The 27,322-nt window shown below is 38.6% G+C and overlaps 2 protein-coding genes across 5 annotated transcripts in view; both read left to right on the forward strand.

Annotated features, from left to right (window-relative positions):
• Positions 1-11,410, forward strand: part of LOC138833017 (DNA polymerase kappa-like) — a 58,292-nt gene extending 46,882 nt beyond the window's left edge. For 3 of the 4 annotated variants that reach the window (XM_070031372.1, XM_070031373.1, XM_070031371.1), the window contains 5 exons: positions 278-374; positions 2,693-2,864; positions 5,570-6,472; positions 7,759-7,801; positions 7,957-11,410. In XM_070031372.1, the coding sequence (XP_069887473.1) occupies positions 278-374; positions 2,693-2,864; positions 5,570-6,472; positions 7,759-7,801; positions 7,957-8,041 (1,300 nt within the window). In that variant the 3' untranslated portion in view covers positions 8,042-11,410. The other variant, XM_070031374.1, reaches the window with a different exon arrangement.
• Positions 11,411-16,101: 4,691 nt separating this feature from the next.
• Positions 16,102-27,322, forward strand: part of LOC138833014 (ankyrin repeat and death domain-containing protein 1B-like) — a 56,539-nt gene continuing 45,318 nt past the window's right edge. Inside the window, exons 1-2 of the mRNA XM_070031367.1 lie at positions 16,102-16,291; positions 22,604-22,707. Of these exons, the coding sequence (XP_069887468.1) occupies positions 16,102-16,291; positions 22,604-22,707 (294 nt within the window). The remainder of the gene's footprint in view (positions 16,292-22,603; positions 22,708-27,322) is intronic.

Here is a 27,322-nt window from a genome sequence, read left to right on the forward strand (position 1 = left end):
CTGAGACATTTAAGAACCATTGAGTTTAAGCCCAAGGACCAGAAAAAAAAAAGTAGAGAGAGCAAGAGCCATAAAATTATGCCTTTGCTGATCTACTTACCATCTAAATAGTTTTCCATTAATGTTTTAATTTATTATGTATCTTCATCTGAAATTTTTTGTGCGACAAAAAAATGAAACAATGTTATGCCACCAAAACTGACCACAGGTATATCATTCTCAAACTATTGAGAGTTGTAGTTTACTATGTGCACTAACATTGTTCTTGTCTCTCTAGGACATTCAGTGAGGTAAGCAAAGCAGAAGAACAGTACAGCTTGTGCCAAGAACTTTGCACTGAACTTGCTCAAGACCTCCAGAAAGAGGGACTTAAGGTACTTTATTTTGATGTGGTGTTTTAGCTTAAATTTTAATAATAAAATACCAGTATAAAACAAAAGTTATCTGAGACTTTTCTTAAAGATGAATACAAATTAGTAAACGTTGGAACAGAACATTCCTGTCCCCAACAATCAGAAACAGATTCAATCTGACCCACATCTGAATCTCCAATGAGATCGTGCTATGGGAGAGCAACCTGTGGAACTGGAATGGCTCCAGGGTAGTGACAGGCAGTTTGTGCTACCTCAGGAGAACATTTGAATGAAGGACTAAAGCAAACTTATATTGGCATTAGAGAAAAGGGCAAAGGGAAGGCTTTGCCTAGAATTGTATTCACATATTATTAATTCATCCTTGAATATTTTTCTCACGTAGACAGTGACCTTTTAGAGCAGGCATTTTGTTTCAAGGCTCTAATCCAGCTTGTTTAACACAGTGAGAATAAAATCCTGGAACACTTTTGACTTTCATCTTCCCTCCCTACGCTCTCAAAACAGAGTTGGAATTATTACAAAGGGTAATATAAAAATATTTGAAAGTTATTCTTATAGCTGGATGTGGTGGTTCATACCTGTATTCACAGCCCTAGAAAGGCTGAGGTAGGTTGATTGAGTTTGAGGCCAGCCTGGGCGCGCACACACACACACACACACACACGCACGCACGTACACACGCACGCACACACACACACACACACACACACATATCTGATTAGCATTGTTCTTATAATCTTTCTCTATTACACCTTGAGTAAAAAATTCTTTTAAATTTAAAAATATTTAAATTTTAGAATCATTATAGATTTATAGAAAAGAGTACCGATGTATGTTTCACTGAGTATTCTCAATGATTAAAAGTTTGTCATAGTAGTGAGAAAGAAACATGAGCATATTGCTATTAACTAAACCTTATACTCATTTGGATTTACCTTATTTTTCTATAGTTACCTTTCCAGGGGTCAGTCTAGGAAACTACATTGCATTTATTCGCCATGTCTCCCTGGTCATCTCTGTGACAGTCCTAAGGACTTGTGGCCATATTTCCTGCAAATAGGCCTCAATCTGTTTGTGTCCAATAGCTTTCTCATGGTTTGACCAGGATTATAGATTTCAAGCAACATTACCACAAAGTAAAGTGCTCTTTTTACCATATTCTGTCAAGTGTGTCAGCCATGGCTGATGTTAACTTTCTATCACATGACTAGGTAGTATTTCTTAGCCCTCTCTACTATCAAAGTACTGCTTTTCCTTTGGGCAGTGAGTTAAGTTGATTAGTCTACCCTCAAGTGAAGAAATGCTGAAATTAAGTTCCACCTGGCAGAGATCCTAGGAGAGGTATACAATATAACCATTATGTTTGCTATAGAAGCATTAAGCACAATTAATTGAGCCACTGTCACCACCCCAGAATGCTTTCTGGTACCTTTTAAGACAAAGGAAGTTCTTACAAAGAAATTGTTAAGTTTGAATTAAGGGACTTGTACTTGCTAGACAAGCACTTTATCATTGAGATATGCCTCCAGCCCTTTTTGTTTTTATTTTCTGATAAGGTCTCCAGCTTACTGCCTGGGCTTGCCTCAGACTTTCAGTCTTTTTTATCTATGCCTCCTGCATAGCTTAGATTACAGTCATATGACACCTCATCTGGCATGTTTGTTGAGATTAGGTCTCACTAAGTTTTTTTTTTTTGGTCAGTTCTGGGGCTTGAACTCTGGGCTTGGGTGCTGTCCCTGCACTCTTCAGCTCAAGGTGAGCGCTCTACCACTTGAGCTACAATACCACTTCTGGTCTTCTAGTGGTTTATTGGAGATAAGAGTCTCACAGACTTTACTGCCCCAACTGGCTTTGAACTGCGATCCTCAGATCTCAGCCTCCTGAATAGCTAGGATTACAGGCGTCTCACTTTTTGCCTGGGCTGGCCTTTTAAATGTGATCATTTCAAACTCCATGTCCCAAATAATTGAGATTGTAAATCATGAGCCACTGCACCCTACTCATGAGATCTTTTCAGTAAACTACCTGTAGAAAGATTTTTTTTCTTCACTGTTTAGAATTAATCTCTAAGAGAGATTCAGCAAAAAGTAAAATTACCAGTTAACTTTACACTTTATGTAAAGATATTTTATAAAATCTGTCTGTAAAATATTGGCTAAAGTGAGATTTGTAGATTATAGATTTTATTTTACCAGTAATTAACTATACAGTCTTACTTATATGTGTATATAAAGACTTTTCTGAGTTCTTCTAACCTGAAAACAACTTTTCTAGAAGCTAGAAAGCCTTTATAGAATAATGTACTATATCTGTCACAGGGAAGAACTGTTACCATCAAGCTGAAAAATGTGAATTTTGAAGTAAAAACCCGTGCAATTACGGTTTCATCTATTGTGTCTACTGCAGAGGAAATATTTGCCATTGCTAAAGAATTGCTGAGAACAGAGATTAATGCTGAATGTCCATATCCCTTGAGATTAAGACTTATGGGTATGACGGATATTTTCTTCTTGTTCTTTTTCCTTAACTCTTTTAGATTCCCCCACCCCCGCCTTTCCCCTTGCCAAAAAAATCTTTGGAAATAATCTTATCCCACATTATTCATTCATTCATTCATTCATTCATTTGTTTTATTTTATGGTACTAGAGATTGAATTCAGGGTCTTGTACTTGCTAGACAAGTGCTTTATCACTGAAGCCAGGCCCCCGTTCCACCCCCATTTTCTTTCTTAAAGTTGTTTAGGAAGTTGTTATTGTGCTGCTACCATTTACCTTAATTCCTGAACTATTTTAGATTCAGTACATACTAATTAAAACCATTCTTATTGTAGCTGAATCTTGGGGCAAGATATGCTTCAAAATTCAAGACTTTGCAGATATTAGCTGACAAAAATCAGTGCACATTAACTATGTTATATAATATTCCCTTCGGAATCTAGAAGCATGTTAATATTTCTGTAGCAAACAAATTATTCACAGACTGACTGTGAAGACACTAACACCACATTAATTTAGTTATCATTTATTACATGTTGCTACAGTTTTCAGAAATTTAGGGGTGACAGAATTACAGATAAAAGGATTGGGAAACTATAGAAACACATTAACAGCCCAAAGCAGAATGTAGGAGAGAATGTATAGAGATAAGCACTCCAAATGCCCACCTTACTGCTAAGACTGGGCAGTTTCCAAAGATAGCACATCTTGAAAGCAATTGGATCAAGTTTGTTAAAGGAGCCACAGAGCAACTGTTTATAACAGCTTTATTTATAATTGGGGAAACTTGGTTACAACCAAGAAGCTGTCCTTCAATGAATAAATAAATAAACTATGGTATATCTAGATATGGGATAATTTTTCCCACATAAATAAGCCATGAAAAGACTTGGAGGAAACTTAAATGCATAGTGTCAAGTAAAAGAACCCAGTATGAAAGGATGCATACAGTATGACTTGCATAATATGGCATCTGGGAAAGACAAAACCATGGAGACCATAAAAAGGAAGTAGTTGTCCAGGGCCAGGGAGGGATAAATCTGCATAAATTTGACTAGTCAGAGCACACGATTTTTAAGGCAGTAAAACTCTTCCTTATGATTCAATAATGGTAAAATAAATATCATTATGAATTTGGCTAAGCCCAAAGGAAGTACACTACCACCAGGAATATATGTAAAACACAATGTCAATGTAGACTCCTCAGCTTAACAAATGTACCTTCTGGTGCAAGATGTTGCTAGAACAAGAGGTGAGAGAAAATGGAGTCAGAGCAAAATCTTCGAAGAGAAGAAGAGCTAAAGAATCTGTATAGCTCAATTCAGTTATGAACTCTGATTTACTGATACTATATCTCAGACACTCATTGCAAGTCCTATGGAATCGTGCCAACTCTGACAAATTGTTCCTACTTAATGATATCTAGTTTGTTTTTTGTTTTTTTGTTTTGCTAATTCTGGGGCTTGAACTCAGGACCTGGGAATTGTCCCTGAGCCTCTCTGCTCAAGGCTAGCACTCTACCACTTGAGCCCAGCACCACTTGGGGCTTTTTCTGTTGTGTGGTACTGAGGAATCGAACCCAGGGCTTCATGCATGGTAGGCAAGCAATCTACCACTGAGCCACATTCCCAGTCTTGATACCTAGTTTTTATAAAGGGAAGTTAATCCCTATTTTAATTATACCAGTGCACCCAGTATTGGCAACTACTCTGGTAGTAATGAGAGGATGTGAATATGTACATACATGCAGATTTGAAAAGACCTAGAATTTCTATTTCAGGCATTTATCCCAGGGAAAAGTAGATGAAAGCTGCACATATTGAGCATTATTTATAATAATAAGATAATTTAAGTTTTTATATTCACTCATACTATTACATAAAGTTATATCACAGGTCTGGTAGAAAACTAAGTAGCTGAAAAAAGTTACATTATATTTCAATCCAACATGGGAATTTTTTCATATACATATTTTTTAGCAAGCAAGGGCTGGGAATGTGGCTTAGTGGTAGAGTGCTTGCCTAACATGCATGAAGCCCTGGGTTTGATTCCTCAGTACCACATAAACAGAAAAAGCCAGAAGTGGTGATGTGGCTCTAGTGGTAAAGTGCTAGCCTTGAGCAAAAGAAGATCAGGGACAGTGCCCAGGCCCTGAGTTCATGCCCCAGGACTGGCACCAAATAAAAAAAAACACCAAAAAACAAAAACAAAGTTTCAGAAAAGTATGAATATTGTAAATATATTTTGTAAATATATGGGAATCATTAATAATCATTACCTCTAAAGAATAGGCGTTAGGTCCTAAGTTTGTATAAGGATTGTTTATGTGGTTCACAATGGACATTTTAACTATATGTACTATACCTAATTTATTAAAATTAATTATATGAGAAATAGTGTATTTTTAAAAAGAAAATATTAGACTGGAAAGGTAGCTTCAGTGGTAAAGTATATGTATATGCTAGTATATGGAAGGCAGTGGATTCAGTCTTCAGCGCTGAAAAGTGTAAGAGTGAATGTGTGTGTGTGTGTGTGTGTGTGTGTGTGTGTGTGTGTGTGTGTGTGTGTGTTCTGAACTTATTCTTTCCAGCTTGCCTTTGTATATATGTCACAAAAGCATTATATAAAGTTTTTATACATTAAGAGTCAATTGGCTTTATAGAATTTGGAATTGATTAATTGTCATTGATTTAATTTAGGTGTTCGTATATCTAGTTTTTCCAGTGAAGAAGACAAGAAGCACCAACAAAGGAGCATCATTGGCTTCTTACAGCCTGGAAACCAAGCTCTGTTAGCCACTGCATGCGAACTAGATAAAACTGACAAAGATCAGTTTGCAAAACCTCTAGAAATGTGTCATAAAAAGAGTTTCTTTGATAAAAAAAGATCAGAACGGATGTGGAACCATCAAGAAAAATCTAAATGTGAAACTGTGGATAGACAAAGTTCTCAGCTATCACAGCCATTCCAAGTTTTAAAGAAGATGATTGAAAATGTAGAAACATCAGAGAATTGTCAAGTATTTACTTGCCCCATTTGCTTTAAGGAACAAGGGCACATCAGTCTGGAAGCCTTTAATAAACACATGGATGCATGTCTTGATGGCCATTCAAGCAGTGAGAACTCTAAAATGTTCTCATATCCACATGCTTCCTCCACTGCCATGAATCAGAAAGAAAGTATACCTCATTCTTTTTCACTTTGTGAGAAACAAAATTATGAAACCCATGAGAAAAATCTAGAAATGACTTCAGTGCATTGTGTAGATTCAGTAGAGACTAAAAGTAATTCATCAATAGGAGAAAATTCAGACATTTCAAGGGTTAAGTTTAGCAAGAAAGAATGTTTCAGTCTTCCAAACAAGTCATCTATTACAATTTCATTGGAAAATGGAAGTGGGCAAGAGTCTCTTCAGTCTTCTATCAGTGAAATGACAAGCCAGGCTCTAGTTTGTCCAGTGTGTAACCTTGAACAAAAGACTTTAGATCTTACCCAGTTCAATGAGCATGTGGATATTTGCTTAAATAAAGATATTATCCAAGAACTGAGAAATAATGAATTTAAGCCAGTTAACCAACCCAAAGAAAGCTCCAGAAGTTCAGGTGAGTTTGTTGTCATTAAGAAAAGCATGGTTTTCTAGGAATACATCTTAGCAAAATTAAGGAGATTGTTAATCTGAAAGAATTACTAGAAAAAAGTGGTTTGTTTATTCTGACATTTAAGAAAATATGCATCACTTTACCATAGTTTACAATTAAATCAACAACTTTTGAAGTTATGGACAATCCAGGTCGGGCTTGATTGAATGCAGAATAAACTAAAAAAAATTTAAGGTTTGGGACTGGGAAGTTGGCTCAGTGGTAGAGTGCTTGCCTCACATGCATGAATCCCTGGGTTCAATTCCTCAGCACCATATAAGCATAAAAAGCTGGAAGTGGTGCCGTGGCTCAAGTGGTTAGGTGCTAGCCTTGAGCTGAAGAGCTGAGAGACAGTGCTCAGGCCCATAGTTCAGGCCCCATGACCAACAAAAATAAATAAATAAAAATAAAAATTTAAATATACTTACAGACAAGAAGTGATGGATGAATGTATTTATTACTTATTTGCTGTATTAGAGACTGAACTCAGGGTGCTTGACTTCTTGAGCCACAATAGACCTTTTGGCTTTTTAGGTGGTTTTTCAGATAACATCTTATACAGTTTGCCCAGGCAGGCCTCAAACTATAATATACCTATATATGCCTCTTGTATGGCATACCCCACCATATCTGGTTTATTTCTTGAAATCAGGTCTTGCCAATATTGGGTCCAGGCTAGCCTTAAACCATGATCCTCTCAATTTCTGCTTCCCAAATAGTCATGATTGTCATCATGACTATTGCACTTATACAGGAAGCTTTTGTTCTAAGCTTTTTGTAGTACCAACTACCAAATCAAATTCCAAAACCAAAATGAAATGAAATGCTAGTAAAACTAGTAAACTATAAAGTAGTTGTGCTATAAAGTTAGTTTCTGCATTGTGTAATGTAGCTTTATAGTATCAAGGAAGTTTTGGGTATGTTAGTGAGTTTTATCTTTTGAATATTTATAAGTGTTTAAAAGGCATTGTGGCTCATATCTTTAATTCTATCAATTCAGGAGACTGAGAACTAAAGAACACAATTCTAAATCAGCCTGGGAAAGACAAATCAGAGAGATTTTTATTTCCAGTTAACCAGTAAAAAGCTGAAATTGGAGGCATTACACAAGGCATTACCCAACCTTGAGCCAAAAAGGATAAGCAAGTGCTGGAGACTCTGACTTCAATCCCTACTACTGGTATCAAAAAAAAAAAAATCTCAATTGTTTCATGTAGTTCATTTTAGAATTTCTTTTCTTCCCTGTAAAGGTACCTCCAGCAAAGTACAGAAGACTGAAGCAAAAACAAAAAGGTATGATTACTATGAGCTTTAATAGAGCTGTCCAGGAAACTGGCATTATTTTTGTAGTCTAACTTTTAGGAGATGTTTAGTTGACATTTTAAAAGCCAGCTGTTTCCAATTTTTTTAATGTTCTTCAATTGATGATATCTTCTTTTTCATTCCAGGCCAGGACTGATGACAAAGTACTCAGCATCAAAGAAAACAAAACCCAACAATCCCAGACACACCCTTGATGTGTTTTTTAAATGAGCCTTGAATATTTTATCAATAATTTTAATCAATTTTTAATCAGTTTTATAATCAATGAACTAATTCTCATTTTAAATGTACACATTCATTTGGTGAGGGCAAGTACAGTAATTCCTCCCTAAGTAGTAGTTCCTTTTCTAAGAATTTGAGATGTATACTGATTTACTTCTTTATGCCTTTTTTGTAATGAGGATTCCATTTCATTGTGAGTTGGAAATCAAACATGTTAGAGATCATTTTTAAATGAAAAGTGACGGCTGGAGTGGTGCCCAATGGTACAAGATCCTGGGTTCAATCACTAACAATGAAAAAAGAGAAGAAAGAGAAATGGGATCAGAAAATGCTTTTAAAATTATTTTGTAATTGAATTTATAATGAATATAAAAGCATAATTATAAGAACTCTCAGTTTTACACATTTTAGCATCTATTTTACTATTATTTTTAGCACTTAACTACTTGGTTTAAATTGGACTGCTGCTATAGTTAGTTTTGTATCTTTAGATATTCTGTGAGCTTCATAATTAAAATCTATCCTAAATTCTGGGAGGAACATTAGTTTAACAGAAATAGCATGAGAGCTTTAATTACCTCAGGAAAATGATGTCATTATTATCTGTGTTAAAAGGATTTTTACTCAAAATCTTGTTTTTGTGTTTTTTTTTTTCATTGAAAATTCCTCTATCCTATAAATAAGCACTTGGTTCACTTTAAAAAGCAGTCTAAGCTGGGGGCTAAGGGCTCATGCTTGTAATCCTAGCTACTCAGAAGGCTGAGATCTGAAGATAGCTGTTCTAAGCCAGCCCAGGAAGAAAAGTCTGTTAGACTTATCTTCAATTAACCAGCAAAAAGCTAGAAGTAGAGCTATGGTTCAAATGGTAGAGCAGATATCTTGAGCAAAAAAGCCAATCAAGAGCATGACTTCCTGAGTTCAAGCCTCAGTACAGGTACGAAAAGAAGAAAAAAATAGTTCAAGATTCAAAGTACATTTTTAATGGACTTTTTAAAGTAACTTTTTAAAGTACACTTTCTATACATATGTAAAAAATATAAATAAATAAATTGCATAGTCACTTTATTTTTGTTCTAATATCCAAGAGAAAATGTGCAACTCAAAAGATTAAAAGAGGGCTGGCATGTAGCTCAGTGGCAAAGGACTTGCTTAGCAAGTATATCCTGGGTTCGATCCCCATACCAAAAAAGAAAAAGACAAAAAAAAATTTAAGATTAATGAATATTTGAATATCTTATTCTCATTCTCTTAGTTATGTCTCTGTGGCAATCATACTAATGTCTGGTAAAGAAGAAAGCTGAATTAAGTTATGTAACTACTTTGAGCATACTATCAACATAAATTCTTATCAAAATCTATGTAATTGGAACATAAAGATGGAAACTTTAAGGAACTGAATTTTTTAATATTTTTATTTTTTATTCCTACTTTTCATATTTTAGCTCATGTAAATATACAAGGAAATAATATTTGAGGGATAGCTTCATTAAGACCTTGCAAAGCCCTAGCCAAAAGGGGTGACTTAACTTTTAATTACTAGCTTGGGGCTGGGAATATGGCTTAGTGGTAGAGTGCTTGCCTAACATGCATGAAGCCCTAGGTTTGATTCCTAAGTACCACATAAACAGAAAAAGCTGGAAGTGGTGCTGTGGCTCAAGTGGTAGAGTGCTAGCCTTGAGCAAAAGAAGCTCAGGGACAGTGCCCAGGCCCTGAATTCAAGCCCCAGGACTGGCAAACAAACAAACAAACTTTTAATTACTAGCTTGTTTAAAATTAGGCTTACCACTTTTTTAACATACTTAGTCTCATGGCTAATTTATTATAGCTAATAGCAAACAAAGTTCTGTCATTATAGTTCTTGATTATATGGTTTTCTATGTAAATTATGTATAAAATTAAATTCTGTGAAAGTGATTTAAGGTATATGTTGGCTGTCTTTCCTGGTTTATTTTTATTGCTATCAACATTAAATACTGAGTTATAATACTGAATTGTTAGTGGTCAGGTATAGTGGCACATATCTTAATTCCAGGTACTCAGAAGACATACGTAGGAGGATCACAGATTGAGGTCAGTCTAAGCAAAATGTGCCAGACAGACCCTGTCTGGAAAATACTGTCATCCCTCTATATTGCACTTTACTCCCTGTGACTTCACTGTATTGCAGGTTTAAAAAACAAAACAAAAAAATAAATAATGATCCCTCACATATCACAGAAGCTGTGTTCCAGAGACCCCTGCCATAGGTGAAAATCCGCGAAGTAGCAATAAATGAACCACAGTATAGCAAGGGACGACTGTCTAACGCTGCTACTTCGCGGATTTTCACCTATGGTGGAGGTCTCTGGAAGGTAACTCCCACAGTGGGTGAAAGATCACTGAAACCTGAAGAGCACGAATGGGCTGGAGTCATGGCCCACATAGTAGAGTGCTTGGCTAACCAATGTAAGGCCTTGAGTTCAAATCTCAGTACCATCATAAAGTGTTTTTGAATTTTGGTTTGGCTGAATTAATTGAATGCTATCATACAATAATATTTAATAATGTTTAAAAATTGCAAATTTTAGTTGATATATTAACAGATAGGACAGCTTTCTTTCTTTTTCTTTTATTTTTTGGAGATAGATGCTTGCTACATAGTCTAGATGGCCTGTGTACTTAAAATCCTCCTGCCTCCAAATGAAGTACTGGAATTATAGGTGTGCATCATTCACTCCTAGTTTTCTTCAATTTTCTACTTTTTCTCTCTATTTCCTTTTTTCCAGAATTCTCTCCACATTATTTGCTGTTTGGTCTGATATATCCAACTCATTATAAATTTTTACCTGTAGCATACTTAGAAATGTAGCAAAACTATATAGTAATAAGCACCCATAATTCTACTTACTCAGAAGCTCAAAATATAAAGATCTACGTGGGAGAAAAAAGCTTGTCTCACATACGTGGTTCTAAAAAAAAACAGTATCATTAGAAATATATATATATATATTTTCAATTGTATTATTTTATGTATTAGGAAGAGACATAATCAATAGAAATGTGGACAAAAGACTGGATAACACTTAACATGAAAGAACCCAAATAACTATGAATGTGAAGAGTCTCAGGCATTATTAGTATACTGGAAATGAAACAGAACTACAAAAAAAGTGTTACTATATCTCCATCATGTCCACAGAAATGAGTGCTTCAATAATAATAAGCTTTAGTTGTGATGCAAACCCTTACTTAGGAACAATCATTTTGGAAATTGTCCTATAGTAAACTCAATAAATACAGTGAATAAAATTTGTGTGAATAATTTGTGAATAATTTGTCTACATGTTAGTTAAGAGAAGGGTTTATTTTTGTCTTATATGCCTACATTTTTAAAAATCTACATTGTATAGGAACTTAATAAAGCTATGTATATAAGGCAAATGTACAAATATGAACAAAGTATAAGTATATGCAAAAGTAGTATACTAAGGGGCTGGGAAGGTGGCTCAGTGGTAGAGCACTTGCCTTGCATGCCTGAGGCCCTGGGTTCGATTCCTCAGCACCACATAAGCAAAAAGAAAAAAGCTGGAAATGACGCTGTAGCTCAAGTGGTAGAGCGCTAGCCTTGAGCTGAAGAGCTGAGGGACAGCGCCCAGGTCCAGAGTTCAGGCCCCATGACCAGACCCCCACCCAAAAAAAAAAAGTAGTGTACTGAAACCCACTAAAACTAAAAGAAGGGATAAAGAATAATAGAAGGAATGAATTTGATCAAAATACGTGTACTCATGAAACTTTGTAATTAATATGTGGTAATATGAAACTGTACAAACTCAATAGCATTCCTATAAAACAGTAATCACCAATTAGCATGAAGATACCTGAGTGGAAAAAATAGCAAAAATATGCCAGAATTTGAAGTTACAAAATATTACTGAAAGGAAAATAGTCTCTACCTGATAGATGAAGCATAGTTCTGTTCATGAACAGGAAGAAACTATCCCCAAAAGTGTTCTGAAAGTTCAAACTGGGACTGGGAATGTGGCTTAGTGGTAGAATGCTTGCCTAACATGCATGAAACCCTGAATTCAATTCCTCAGTACAACCACATAAACAGAAAAAGCTAGAAGTGGTGCTGTGACTCAAGTGGTAGAGCACTAGTCTTGAGCAAAGAAGCTCAGGGACAGTGCCCAGGCCCTGAGGTTAAGCCCCAGGACTGGCAAAAAAAAAAAAAAAGACAAAAAAGTTCTAAGTGTTCTCAAAAAAAAACAAAAAAACAAGGTTTTTCTTAGAAATTGGTAAGTGGACCGTGAATATATAAGAACAAATGCTCAAGAATAAAATTAAACATGATTTAATATAAAGCTATAGTAATTATTTTAAGAGTGGTGTTGACAAAAGGATGAGATTTATTAGGTATTATTAATAAATAGACTGAATAATTGGTTACTTATAGAGAAAAAAATGAATTTTATATCTTATTGTATCAGGCATTCTCTGGACTACCTTCAGCTCTGAGTATTTGTGAAAAAGACTGACAAAATTCAGAAAAGTTACAATATTTATGATTACATTTTATAATCATAAATACAGAAAATAACTGAGCAAAGAAGAAAGAGAAAAAGAGAAATCAGCAAAGAGAAAGAGCACAGACAAATGGTTAATAACATGTGTAAAATAATTCTAACAAAGGAAATTTGCCCAACCCTAGGCTTTGAAGGTTTCTGCTTGACATCTGGCCTTAACTACTCAATCTTCAGCCCTCCAGAGACCTAATGGTCCAGGCATCAGGCCCCAGGCTTCAAAACATGTATTCACTATAAGACACTTGTTGATACAAACCATCCAGCAAAACCTGTACAGTGTGGTCCCAAGCTTTGGGCACATTAAAGCATTCTTATCAGGGTGGATAGTCCAAGGACTCAGAGGTCACTTTTCAGGAGCTGGTCAAGGGCCAGTGGTCCTAAACAGAGGCCTTTGTTTGGAAAACACAGGTTTTAAAAAACCTGAGCCTACTAAACTAACCCCTTATTGAGCATTTAACAAGATAAATGCCAGATTCGTAGAATAAAGGATAAAGATCATTTGGGGTGACATTTGTCTGCCTCTTTTTTTTAAATACAGAGAAATATCAAACGGAGTCTCAGATTAGCAGACTAGTCTACATTTGGAGTGTACCATTTGTATATAATACAACCAATAACAAATAGCTCAATAATTGTTTGCATGTGATAGTCTTCAATAGAATTCAACTATCTCTCTTTTTTACTATCTGTCTCTATATTGTTACTATAATTCATAATTGTATATGTTGTGTGCTAATAGAACAACATAAGAAATAGTTGTAAGCCAGGTACCCATGGCTCATGCCTGAAACCTTAGCTACTTGGGAGGCTGATATTTGAGGATTACTGTTTGAAACTAACCTTGGGCAAGATAGTCTGTGAGATTCTTATCTCCAGTGGTTTGTTAGGAAGGCTCAAACCATTCAAATAAATTTGAAAGTGGCAGAGGAGGGGGAGGGGGTCAAAGCAGAGAAAAATGATAGAGGAATAACTGCAGCAAATAACACTGGGGGAGCAGCAAGACAGGGGAAGAGTTGGAAAGTCCAAGATCAGAGTAATGAAGTCCAGATCCTATCAAGCAGTGTCTTAGGGATTGGTGTACTTAGAATCAATCTGGTTGAGAAACTACTATTTGAAACTGGAGGAAAGACAATGTCTGTAATACACTTCCTAGCTTATCATTTAGCCCAAGCTCTCAAGAAAATTAAGGACATGAAGTTCAAAGAAGGCTAGAGTTATATAATGTGCTTGTTTTCGGATTCTGCCTCACTGGCTAGAATAGTGTCAACATCACCAGAATGAACGAGGTTTCATTTTCTCTAGTCAAAAGAGTTTTAAATAAATTTAAAGTGCTTGGTTTAAAATTATCAATTAGGATGACATAAATTACTAAGAGTATAATTCAGAACGTTCTGTGGTTGGCAGTATGATTTCCACTGGCAGAACTCTGGCACTGTTTCTTCTGTTATTTTTCTTTCTATATATTTTCTTCTGATTTTGAGAATTTTATTTGTATGCATACTACATATGCACATAATTTTCCCTACTTTTCCACTTAGATGTTGGAAATACTTCCCATGTACATACTACACAGTCTTTATTCTGCATAGTATCCAATAACATTCAATCTGCATAGTTGCTTTAGGCCCATTTTTATGTTGTTTTTTCTTTTCTGGTGGTATTGTGGGTTGAACTCAGGGCCACTGACTTGCAAGGCAGGCACTCTACATCTACCACTTGAGCCATGTCCTCAAACCTTTTTTGCTTTGGTTAGAGATTTTACCCAGGCCAGTCTGGACCTTGATCCTTCTATCTACCCATGCTTCCTGTATAGCTGAAATGACAAGCACATGCCTCCACACCCCAGAAGTGGTTGAGGTTGGAGGAAGGCCCCCATTGGCCTCCAACTGGTATGCTATTTATTCCTCCCAAGTATCTGAGATTATAGATGTGAGCTACCATTCCCAATCCATTCTTTCTTTCCTTTTTTTTTTATTTGTTGATTTTGGGGATTGAATTTAGGGCCTGAGCACTGTCCCAGAGCTCTTTGCTCCTCAAGGCTAGTGCTCTACCACTTTTAACCACAGCTCCACTTCTGGCTTTTAAATGGTTAATTGGAGATAAGAGTCTCATGGGGACTTTTCTGCCCAGGCTGGCTTGGAACTAGGATCCTCAGATTTCAGCTTCCTGAGTAGCTAGGATTACAGGTGTGAGCCACCAGTGCCCAGCTCTTTTTTTTTTTTTTTTTTTTTTTTGGTTGGTTGGTTGGTCATGGGTCTTGAACTCTGGGCCTGGGTGCTATCCCTCAGCTCTTCAGCTCAAGGTAAACGATCTACCACTTGAGCCATAGCCACTTCCAGCTTTCTGATGGTTTATTGAACATAAGAGTCTCTCAGACCTTCCTGTCTGGGCTAGCTTTGAACTGTGATCCTCAGATATCAGCCTCCTTAGTAGCTAATATTACAGGCATGAGCTGCCAGTGCCTGGCGGCGGCTGCTGCTGCTGCTGCTGCTGCTGCTGCTGCTGCTGCTGCTGCTGCTGCTGCTTCTTCTTCTTCTTCTTCTTCTTCTTCTTCTTCTTCTTCTTCTTCTTCTTCTTCTTCTTCTTCTTCTTCTTCTTCTTCTTTCTTCTTCTTCTTCTTCTTCTCTGCTGCTGCTGCTGCGGCTTCTTCTTCTTCTTCTTCTTCTTCTTCTTCTTCTTCTTCTTCTTCTTCTTCTTCTTCTTCTTCTTCTTCTTCTTCTTCTTCATCCTCCTCCTCCTTCTTCCTTTTCCTCCTCCTCCTCTTCCTCCTCCCTTCCTTCTCCCCCACCTCCCCCACCTCCTCTCTTCTTCTTCCTTCTTCCTCCTCCTCCTTCCTTCCTCCTCCTCCTTCGTCTTCAAAGGAAAGTTCCAGTGTTCAGTGCACAATAATTTGAAAGAAAATCAAGTTTGAAATCAACATTAAACATAATTTATATTAAGATGAAAGTCTCAAATTCCTAAGAATGCAAAATATTCCTAAGAATACAAAGCAAAATAACCAAATTATTCCTCTTATTTGAAATTTATTTTTACCTACTTCTATATTATTTCACTTTCTAGGGAAAAAATCAGTCAAGAAAGATGATTGCATAATTATCAGAAGAGTCATGTTTTATTCTAAAGAAAGTCCTGGAGATCCATTTAGGAATTATTTAAGTTCCAATAACAAATGTTGATTATAAATCAAAGCAACATTTCTCAAAATTGCACAACTAATGGATGGAAATGTATAGACTGAGAGTTCATAAAGGCTTGTATTTTTCTTGAGATATTCGTTTCTCCTAGAACCAAACCACAGAAAGGTGCATGCCACACCTGAAGGCGGACTCTTCCAGACCAGCCCAAGGCAGGGCAGGGCCCTGGGTTGCCCAGCGAACCACCGGGTGGATAGAGTGGACCCGCTCCTGCGCTCCTGCCCCGCCAACCTGCCACCCAGCCTGCGCCCTGGGTCAGGGTCCCACCGGGCTCTTCAGCCCTCGGGGAGCCATGGACCCCGCCCGGCGCGCCCTGAATCGCAGGACAGCAGCCAGAGGGCTGTTGCTCAGGACGGCTGCTGCAGGGAGGGGGCTCCGGGACGACTTGAGGGGTGCCGGGGCTCGGAGTGGCCAAACTCAGATGCCTAAGAAGCAGGAGCAGCCTCAGGAGAAGGAAGCAGCAGGTTCAGGACAGGAATCTCGTGAGTGTTGCTGGACAAGGTCTCAGGAAATTGGAAGGGGGTGGGGGCGAGAAGAGGAAGGGGAGGCTGCCCTCCTGAGAGGCAGTGCAGTGGGCTGCATTCAGGGGAAAGCTGAGGACCACCCAGGGGCCCCCATCCATCTTCCAGCACTGCATCCTTGTTGGCTGGCTTTCAGCTTTGGAATCCTCTCCTACCAACTTGTGGTTCATCCTCCCTTCCCCCCCCCCCCCCCCCCCCCCGCGTTCCCCTACGGTGGGTGGGAGGAAAGTACTAAGGCTATTTAAAGAAATGATTAAGCCCTTTTGCAAATAGAGTTTCAAGTTGCTGTTATCTTGTGTCCTGACTTCTGGACCGATTTATTATGTGATTTTAATAAGTGGCTTCAAAACTTGGCATTTAACTGTTTAAAGTATATACCTTGGGATTCCTGAACAGCACAAAGAGACTACACTGCTAAAGAATCTTCAGAATTTAAATCTGTTAACAGGCCCACTTTGAGCTGGTAGGGAAAGCTTTATTTTCTAAAGACTGGCCTTGGGAGCTGTATACCAGCTTTGTTTTGTTTTTTTAATATAATGTAACCTCAGTTCATTCATTCTAGATGTATTTTCCAGAGCTTATTATTCTCTAGATAATCTCAGTGTGTGGATGGAGAAAAAAAGCTCTTGTAGAGCTCACAGAGTTGACAGACAAAACAAGCCAGATGATGGTGGCTCATGTCTATAATCCTAGCTACTCAGGAGGCTGTTACTGAGGGTGGAGGTTCAAAGCCAGCTTTGGCAGGCAAATCCCACAAGCTAGAACTGCAGACATAGCTCAAGTGGCAGAAAGCCAGCCATGAGAGAAAAAAAAAAAAAAAGCCAATTGAGATCATGAGGCTCTGAATTCAAGCCTCAGTACTAGCACAAACAAATAAAATAAATGTGTAGGACAATTTAAGGAAAGAGTCTGAGTGGTGTGAAGGTTGTGAATCAGGGGATATGATTTTCACATGACACAGGAGAACTTTCAATGTGTGGTTAAGGCAGACAAGACATTTACCTGAATGAGAGGAAGGAACAAGCCATAGAGAGTTCAGGTGACAAGCATGACAAAGGCTGGGAATGTGGCTTAGTGGTAGAGTGCTTGCCTAACATGCAGGAAGCCACAAAAACAGAGAAGCAAGACAAGCAAAATGCAGAGGGAATAAAATTGATATATTCTAGAAAAAAGGAAGATGACCAACCTGGCTGAGTGTGGAGAGTAAAGGGGAGAGCAAAGAGATTGGAGAGGGTTACAGTTTGGATCATAAATGTCCCTCAAAGTCTAATGTGTTGAAGACTTGGTCTCCAGCCCAAGGCACTAATGGGAAGTGATAAGCCTTTAGTGGGTGGGGCCTAGTGGAAGGAAGTTGTGTCATTGGGAGTGTGGCTCTAAAAGCCCTTTTCTGTCTTTCTGTTTTTGTTTGTCAACTGCTATAGGAGAATAAGCTTCCCCTGCCACCCATTCGGGACATGATTTATTGTGTTGCCACAGGCACAAAGTAACAGGGTCACACAACTTGAACTGAAAGGTCTGAAACTGTAAACCAAAATAAATCTATTCTCCTCCTCCCCACCCTTGCCTCTTGTTGGTGATTGAATCCAGGTCCTTGCACACATGCTAGGCATTGAGCTACATTCACAGACTCCTTTTTCTTTCTTTTTTTTTTTTTTTAAGACATTCTCATTATGTAGCTCAGGCTGGCTTCAAACTCATAAGCCTCCGGTCCCAGCCTTCCTCAGCTTATCATCCTTTTAATGTCTATGAGGTCTATAGCAATATGCCCTCTTTAATTCCTGATACTGGTAATTTGTTTTTCCTTGCTCAATCTGGCTAGGTGTTTATTGTCTTCAAATAACAAGCTTTTGTTTTTATTGATTTTTTGCTTAAAAGGTTTTTTTAATTTTGCTTTTCTGTTTTGCCTTTTTTTCAACTTTAATGTTTTATTGGAATTCACTTTGTGAAATGAATTCTTGAAGTATATGTTTTGACAACGCATGTAGACAGATAAATTGATAGAAGTAGATAGATATATTTAAATATATAAGCCTACTATGCTGAACTCTTATTACTATATCAATATTGCAGGTTTTTTTAGAAGATCCAGAACTTTGTACAAAGAACCTGAAGAACCTCTTAATTCTACTACTTCCCTTTGTTGTTGTTGTTGTTGATGATCACAGGGCTTGAACTCTGGGCCTGGGCGCTGTCCCTCAGCTCTTCAGCTCAAGGCTAGCACTCTACCAGTTGAGCCACAGTGCCACTTCTGGTTTTCTGGTGGTTAATTGGAGATAAGAGTCTCACAGACTTTCCTGCCCAAGCTGGCTTTGAACCATGATCCTCAGATCTCAGCCTCCTGAGTAGCTAGGATTACAGGTGTGAGCCACCAGTGCCTAGTCCTTTCCTTTTTAAATGTAGGTACTTAGCTTATTTATTAGAGACCTGTCTTCCTTTCAATACAATTATCTTAATGCTGTAAATATCCCTCCAGGAACTGCTTTAGCTGCGTCCCATACATCTTGACCTTTTAAAATATTCATTCAATTCAAAATAGTGTCTAATTTTCCTTGAGATTTCCTTTTGACCCATGACCTAATATAAAAAGAGGACAATCCAATAATTCCAAGTCTATATTCCTTCTTGGCAATATTCTCCTAGAGTTGGCTATCCAACCCAGAACTGACTAGCCATCCATCCAATAAATATTTACTGAGCATCTACTAGTCCTTGTGCACTAGCAGTATTTATCCTCTTCACAGAATTTGTATTCTAGAGAAGGAAATGAACAGTAGACAGTGAATATATGATCTCAAATAATGTCAGTGATATCAAGAAGAAAATGAAATAGGGCAGAGGACAAGAGAAAGGAGCCTGAGCTTGTTTTTCTAGTTTAGCAAAGTCCCGTTCTGTTCTGAATCTCTTTTCTCATATTTGCCCAGCTCCTAGAAAGCATTAGAAAGGGCTAAGTGTCAGAATAATAACACTTATCCTTTCCTTGATAGTATAAGTAACAAATAAAAAGAGACTGTGTTGTAAAAATATTCCTGTAGATATTTTATATGAGCAATATTGTTATGTTAACCATTTGAGTCATTTTGTCAATCCTGACACTATCTGGTAAGAGCTGGAGGCCTGATGTATAGTTGGTTTCAAAGCTATAGTGAAATCTCATTGAATGCCAAGTTTGAAAGATGGACACATAATCAACCATCGTGAGTCTGCACACTAAATGAAAACAGGTTTTACAATGTCCATGTCATAGTTAGGAAACCAAAATGCAGAACTATTACCAGGTTGGTAAGTTGTGGTCAAGTCAAGTTCAAGTGTTCAAGTCATTGAACATCTTGAGCTTGAGCTAAAATCTAGCATGGGTTTTTTTTCAAGGCTCTGTTAAATTCACTGTGATGCTATACTTGAATAACTCAAAATTATTTTATGAAGCCAGGCATGGCTACAATGCCAGCACTCAGGAGGCTGAGGCAGGATGATATATACATTACATGGGAAGTTCTAGGCTTACAAGTTAGCTTACCATGGAGATAAAGATGCTAGCAGAAGATACTTCATTGTCGGAAAAGGACTTTATGACAGCAAGAGCTGTAGCCACAGTATTGGTTTTCCTGTGAACTCACCAAGCCCCAGTTCACAAAGAGGATGGGAAGAGGACTGCAAACCTAGCTTTCATATAGAGCAGTGAGTGTGCCTCAAGACTGTAAGCAAACCCACCCTTTGCTCCAAAGTAAGACAGTATCTCTATTTTTAAGGCTGTTCTCTACACAGACATCCTTCAAAGATGATGATGATGATGATGATGATGATGATGATGATGATGATGATGATGATGAACAATTAGCCCCATCAAAGCTTCTGCTCATGGATTTGCAAAAATGAGGACTAGGGATCTGACTCAAGTGGTAGAGCACCTACCTTACAAGCAGAAGCCCTGAATACAGACTTCAGTAGTGAAAAAAAATAATGTGCAAAAACATGAGAAATCTGTCTCCTGGTACAAAGCTGATTGAGATACCACCATTCTGTGCCACATCCATTTAAACCCTGGCTTCCAGGGTAAGGGAAAATAGAACTGGAGGTCCAAAGTGACACACTATCACTTCTGTCTTCAGCCCATTAAACAGAACTTACCAAATGTGTCCAGGCTGGATGTTTATCTCTCCATGTGTCTAGATGGAAAGGAAAAAAAGATACTTATGAACATTAGCCTCTAGCAACGTTACCTGCAGCATGGTCTTTCTCTAGTACCATTTAGCTGTTCACTTATAGAAATAAAGTAGCCATTCAGTTTTGTCTCAAAATTATCATTTTAACCACCCAGTTTGGTGAAAGGAAGACTAATGAGTAATGAATGCTGGGGTTTTTGGTATTGTTTGCTTGCTTTTATTGGTTGTGGGCTTGAACCTAGAGCCTAGACTCTGTTCCTGAGCATTTTCACCCAAGGCTAGCACTTTACCACTTGGAGCCACAGTACCACTTCTGGTTTCCTGGTGGTTAACGGGAGATAAGAGTCTCATGGACTTTCCTGCCCAGGCTAGCTTTGAACCATGATCCTTGGATCTCAGCCTTCTAAGTAGCTAGGATTATAGACATGAGCCAATGACACCCAGCTGTATGTATATTTATGTAGAAGAGATTTTACAGAATGGCTCTGCTATGGTCTGGATGTACCCCCCCTCCCCACACACAAACTCATTGAATTTTGAAGTATAATAGTATTTCATGACAGTATTAAGAGGTATAGCCTTTACTTTGTTACTGAGTCAGGAGGCCTCCAGCGCTGTGAAAAGAAATTCATTTTCTCACAGATCTGGAGGCTAGAGCCAAAGATCTATGTGTCCATAGTGTTGGCTTCTTCTCAGGCCTCTCTTCTTCTTCTTCTTCTTTTATTTTTTGTTGGTTGTGGGGCCTGAACTCTGGGTCTGGGCACTGTCCCTCAGCTCTTCAGCTCAAGATTAGTGCTCTACTACTTGAGCCACAGCATTGCTTCTGGCTTTTTCTGCTTATGTGTTGCTGAGGAATCGAACCCAGGGCCTCATGCATGCAAGGCAAACAGTCCACCTTCCCAGCTCCAGGACTCTTTTCTTATAGCTGTCTTCTTTCTCCTTTGATCTTCCCCCATGGTCTTTTTTCTGTGTATTTCTGTGCCCAAATATTATTATTTTTTTTTCAGGGTCTTATGCATGGTACCCAAGGACTATGCCACTCCAACATTAATCTGCATCTCCAACATTAATCTCTTCTGTATATTCACCAGTCCTATCCGATTCTAGCTCACCTGGGTAACCTTGTTTCACATTTATTAACTCTTTAATAGCCCAGTCTCCATATGCAGCTACATCCTGAGGTAGTAGGGGTTAGGATTTCAGCACATGAATTTTGGAGAGCCAAAGATCAGCCCATAATAATATTGTTCAGGAAGATACTCCTTGGTCTTTCAATGGACTTGGAAATGTTCTGAAGGATCTTTGGCAAAGACTTGGAAACTCTTCAGTAACACACCTATGAAATCTCTTATGGTCCTTGCCTTTGGAGATGTTTGGTTACTCATTCTGCTTAATCTCAATTCTGATATTATCCCCCAGGGTTGATGCTTGCTGTCTCTTGAGACCTCTCCAATGCCCCTACATGACAAAATCCTCAATAAATCCTGAAGTCTTCTGTGGTAGTTAATAAAGCTTGCCATCTGAATGTGTGTGTGTGTGTGTGTGTGTGTGTGTGTGTGTGTGTGTGTGTGTGTGTGTGTGTTAGGTTTATAGTAAATGCAAATCTACTTTTATGTCCTTTCATGTAAATGATGATAAAACATCTCTCATCCAGCTTTTGTGGGGGTTTCTATGCTGGCTGTTTTGGAAAATGTCCCTGTAGGTCTGGCACTCTAACCAAGTTCTGCAAACAACAGTTTTATCTCTGTAAGTAGTACAAGCAATTGGACCCCTCCCTGTCTAATCTTGTCCTAACTTTTACAAACAATGTCCCCTGGGAAGTCTATAGCCACCCTCTTACCTCCAAGCCAGATACCACATTGCTAACTTCAGGGTGGTCCTCTTGAATAATGTTTTGTTTAAGGTCAGGAACATTCTTTAAGGGTGTGAAAAATACTTGTGATGTGAGGAGAAGATGGAATTGGGCTATTTGTAAAATATCCCAGCAAAGTTCCCTCATCCTAAGTAGCAAGCACAATGGAGAAAGTTTTTAGAGTTATAAGGTTTGCCTTGCCCTATGAAAAGTGCCTTTTCTGTTTCCTCCTCCTGGTCATGCTTGTTTGCTTTCTTTCAGTCCTGCCTAATGAGAGAAGCTTTCAGAATGCTGCTAAAAGCAATAATTTGGACCTTATGGAGAAGCTGTTTGAAAAAAAGGTCAACATTAATGCAGTGAACATTGTGAGTAGAATTCACAAATATGTCACTTGTCACAAAGATGACAGGTGGCTTGGGATTACATAGGCCAACTGAAGTAAAAATAAAAAAGAAAGAAATTAGGCTGGCTGAGATGGGGGAGCTCTCCCTTTCAGTAATCACTGGAGTTGGCTCTGGGTGTTTTCATTTATCTTACAAGAGGGGAAGTACTCATGGTCTTTACACAGTTCTGTGTGGTCTGCGGGTGGGCAAAAGAGCCCACTGTCAAGGTTATAGACCTGGACTTGGTCCTAAATTGTAGGCCTCACACATTCTGGCAATGCAGAACATCTTGTGCTATATAATCTTGTTTGTTTTCTTTTCATAATGTCCTTTGTGGTTTGGTTTGTCCAGATTTAAAATCCAAGGGAGTGTGTGGATTTTTATTTTACTGCTTTTGAAATATGCAGCATCCATATGTTGGACGAAAAGACCTTTTCTGAAACCTGGCCTGGGCCAGGTGCCTGGGCCTTGGGAAAGAAGTCCATTGTTAGAAACTGCTTGGGTTTGTGTGGCTTTCCAGATGGCCCCTTAAGACAGGCCTTATCAAGGTGAACAAGTTTAAGATTACATCAACTGGATGATGATTTGGGAAGTGGGTGAAGGTAGGGATGGCTGAGGACAGAATGCTAAATAAAGTTTAAGCTTCAGGATCCCTATTTCTCCAGGCCTCTTTCTAAGGTGTGGGAGGGTTCCTAACAATATGATTATTTTCATAAAACCTGAAAAACTAAACAATTTTAGCTGCAATGATTTAACTTCTGACTGTTCCTTTTAAAAGGATTTCTTAAAAGTCTAAATTCAGGTTCCACAAAGTCTGTGTCTGTCCCAGGCAGGAAGACCACAAAAATTAAGCTGCAAAGTTAAGCTTTACATGCAGTGGGAAAGTATTGTAGTATGTGTGTGTGTGTGTGTGTGTGTGTGTGTGCGTGCATGTGTATGTATTCTGTTCCAGTCCTGGGGCTTGAACTCAGGGGCATAAGTGCTATCTCCAAGCTTTTGTGCTCAAGGCTAGTGCTCTACCACTTGAGCTCCACTTCTAGCTTTTTTTGGTGGTTTATTAGAGATAAGAGTCTCAGACTTTTCTACCCAGTCTGCATTCTAACCGAAATTCTCAGATCTCAGCCTCCTGAGTAGCTAGGATTACAGGTGTAAGACACCAGCACCTGGTGTGTGTGTGTGTGTGTGTGTGTGTGTGTGTGTGTTTGCCTATGTATGTTATGTGTATGTTTGTTATATTATGACTGTACATAATATTTATATCATAGAAAATAGTCAAATTTTATAGCATAACAATTCTAGGAACAAAAGGAAAAGAAAGGAAGGAAAGAAGGGAATGTAGAAGGGAGGGGAAAGTAATAAGCAAGGGTCTTTGAAGATAGTTTTTGTATAATTTCAGAAATATTTATGAATAGACTATAGTATGCCATGGAAAAGTTAATATGACACTGGGAGATTTGTTTTGAATAAGTGAAGCAATAGTCATTGTAACAAAAAGTAGAATCTTTTCTTTTCTGGTCCAGGGTCTTGAACTCTCTACCACTTGAGCCATAGCTCCACTTCTGGCTTTTTCTGCATACTTTATTGGAGATAGAGTCTCATGGACTTTCCTGCCTGTGCTAGCTTATAACCATGATCCTCAGATCTCAGCCTTCTGAATAGGTAGAATTACAGGTGTGAGCCACAGGCATCTAGCTCAGAATCATTAATATACATTTATAGCTACTCTAAATTTCTCCATGTGAAATAATTCTGGTCTTTTAGGTTATGTTTTTATTTTAAAATGCTTGAAAAGATAGTATAATTTATGACTCAACATACAGTCAATGTAGCAAATTATCTACACTCTTAATGGGCTGTAATATTCTTTCTAATGACATATGATTGGTCCTGTTCACAGCAAATTGTTGAATGGTAACTTGTTGAGTACCTTAAAACCTGTGAGGGTGAAGGTAAAAGTATGTAAGTGTTATTATTGAATTACCTTTGATGTTATTTTGGCTTGCATCCTTATATACAAATAAATATGGAAGCATGTAAACCCAAACCTGACATGGTAGAGCACAGCTCTACATTACAGACATTGTTGAGATAACTTAGGTTTGTCAAACTTATTTTATCCCTGATTTAGTATCCAAAGAAACCAAATATTAAACTGTGTTCATCTTTTTGGAATTATGAAATAAAGAATAGTACACTCACTTAGGCATCTTCTTTGGAAGCCAAAACAGTATCTAGAATATAGCAAATAGGGTCTATGTTACTTCTAGGTAAAGTTTCCATCCTGAAATTGTCTTTTGGCACCACAGGAATACCATAATAACTTTAATTTAAAGCAAAAGACATTTATAATTTTCTTCCAATTGTCTTTTGGCACCACAGGAATACCATGATAGCTTTAATTTAAAGCAAAAGACATTTATAATTTTCTTCCAAAAAATTAAAGCAATCTATTTTGTTAGGTTTTTAAAAAGAGGCCAAGTAAGAAGAGCACCACACACGTGGTACTCAGGTAAGGGGTAGGTTTATTCATTGGTCCGGCTGGCACCAGGTCATGTTAGCACTCCACGCTGGGAAAGGCCTGGGAAAGAGAGTATCTGGCTCTAGGCTAGGCCTTATCTAGGGTAGAGGGGTGGGGGGTGGGGTAGCTGTGGCCACATGGAATCCAGAAGTGACCTCTTCCAGGTGTCCCAGTTGCCTAGGTAACGCAGGTACTGGATGGAGACTGCTGTGAGGAGGGTGGAGTCTGCTCGCCATCCAGGAGTGGACCTTACATTCCAGCCTTTTAATAATCATGAAATAGGGCGCGGACTCTCTTTGGCTACTTCCTGCTGATAAGGGGCATGACATTATGGGTAAAAGGCTGGAATGTGGTCCCCTCCTAGAGAAGGCAGCGAGGAGCAGCTGTCCCTTGGTGGTTTGAGTCTTTAGATGAAGTCTGGAGAAGTCTCATGAGGCATTGAGGGGCCGAAAAAAAAAAATACTAGAGAGCAAATAAATGGCAAGAGGAAGGACTTGGGGCTGAAAATTAAAAATTGGATGACTTGGGTAGAATGGCTAGTTCTTATCTCCTGCATTCCAGGCTGTCCTGGAGTTGGTGGAAATGTCCCTAACTATTTCTGACATCTGGCAACTAGGTAGGGAGGATGTCAGGTAACAAAGGCAATAATGTAAATTCCTGTCCAGTTAAAAGGTAGACTGCTATGGACATTAGATGGGCAAGCTTCTACTTCTATTGACCTCCCGGCTCTGGTTAATTTTGAAAGGGCAGGCACAAAGTGGCTGATGTGACATCATCTCCTCTTACTCCTCCATGGTCCCTTGTTCCCCAGACTGGCTGAGTCTAGGTGTTCATTGCTGGGATGGCTTTTCCCAGTTACTATCCATGGAGGTTTGAACTCAAGGCTTGGGCACTGTCCCTGAGTACTTCTGCTCAAGGCTAGTGCTCTAACACTTTGAGTTACAGTACCACTTTCAGTGTTTGGCTGGTTAGAGATAAGAGTCTTGAGCCATGCTTCCAGCCTGGCTCTTTGCAGGTTAGTTGGGAGATGGAGTCTTAGGGATTTTTCAGCCCAGGCTGGCTTTGAACTGCAATCTTTGCCACAAAAACCCTTTATTATTTCAAATTAAAGTGACAAGGAGATCAAATAGAATAAGTAGAGCTTACCTGGTCCTTATCAAGAATTAACCAACAAATATTCTGCAATGACAAAACTTGTTAGATGTGATGAGAATTTTAGCACAGATATGCCCAATATTTTAGAACCACATAGTCAGTAGTAGAATATACAACACCAAATAAAAAAGGCAAAACTCAAAACCTAAAATTTTTGATAGCAATGTTTAGACATCTTTGCTAACAAAGCACATCAGATGGTTGGGCCCCAGTTACCAGGGCCAAAAAGAAGTGTGGAGGTGGATGCAGAGGCCAGCAATGGTATTGATGCACTGTGTCCGCAGCAGACAGACCAGTTCGCCAAAAAGGCCATTGGAACTGTGGGTATTCCTCAGAACAAAAAAGGGGGGAAAAAGAGAAAAAAAAAAAAAAGCGGAGAAGAATCCCACCTATTCTGACTTTAAGCCCTTCCCAGGTTCAAATGGCACCATTTATGTTAGGTTTTTTAAAAGAGGTAGCCAAGTAAGAACAGCACCACACACGTGGTATTCAGGTAAGGGGTAGGTTTATTCATCATTCTGACTGGCACCAGGCCCTGTAAGCCCTCCACGAGGCTGGGAGAGACGTGGGAAAGAGAGCGTCTGGCCCTGAGCTAGGCCTTATCTAAGATGGAGGTGGGGAAAGGTGTTGCCACATCCAATCCAGATGTGACCTCAGCGGATGCAGATGTGACCTCTTCCAGGTGTGCCAGTTGTCTGGGTAACGCAGATACTGGGCAGAGACTTTGCTGCTAGGAGGGTGGAGTCTGCTCTCGCCATCCAGGAGCAGACCTTACATATTTCTTTCAGTGTAACTTACAATAGAGAAAACTTCAGAAAGAAAATGAATGGATTGGATCTTTAGGAACTTTCTTGCAATGAATTATCAATATATTCTGCCATGGTTTGGATCTTAACTGTTCACTTGAAGTCATGTGTTGATGGC

Source organism: Dipodomys merriami, unplaced genomic scaffold, assembly GCF_024711535.1.
Source record: "Dipodomys merriami isolate MVZ:Mamm:240054 unplaced genomic scaffold, mDipMer1.0.p SCAF_20, whole genome shotgun sequence".
NCBI classification, from domain to species: domain Eukaryota; kingdom Metazoa; phylum Chordata; class Mammalia; order Rodentia; family Heteromyidae; genus Dipodomys; species Dipodomys merriami.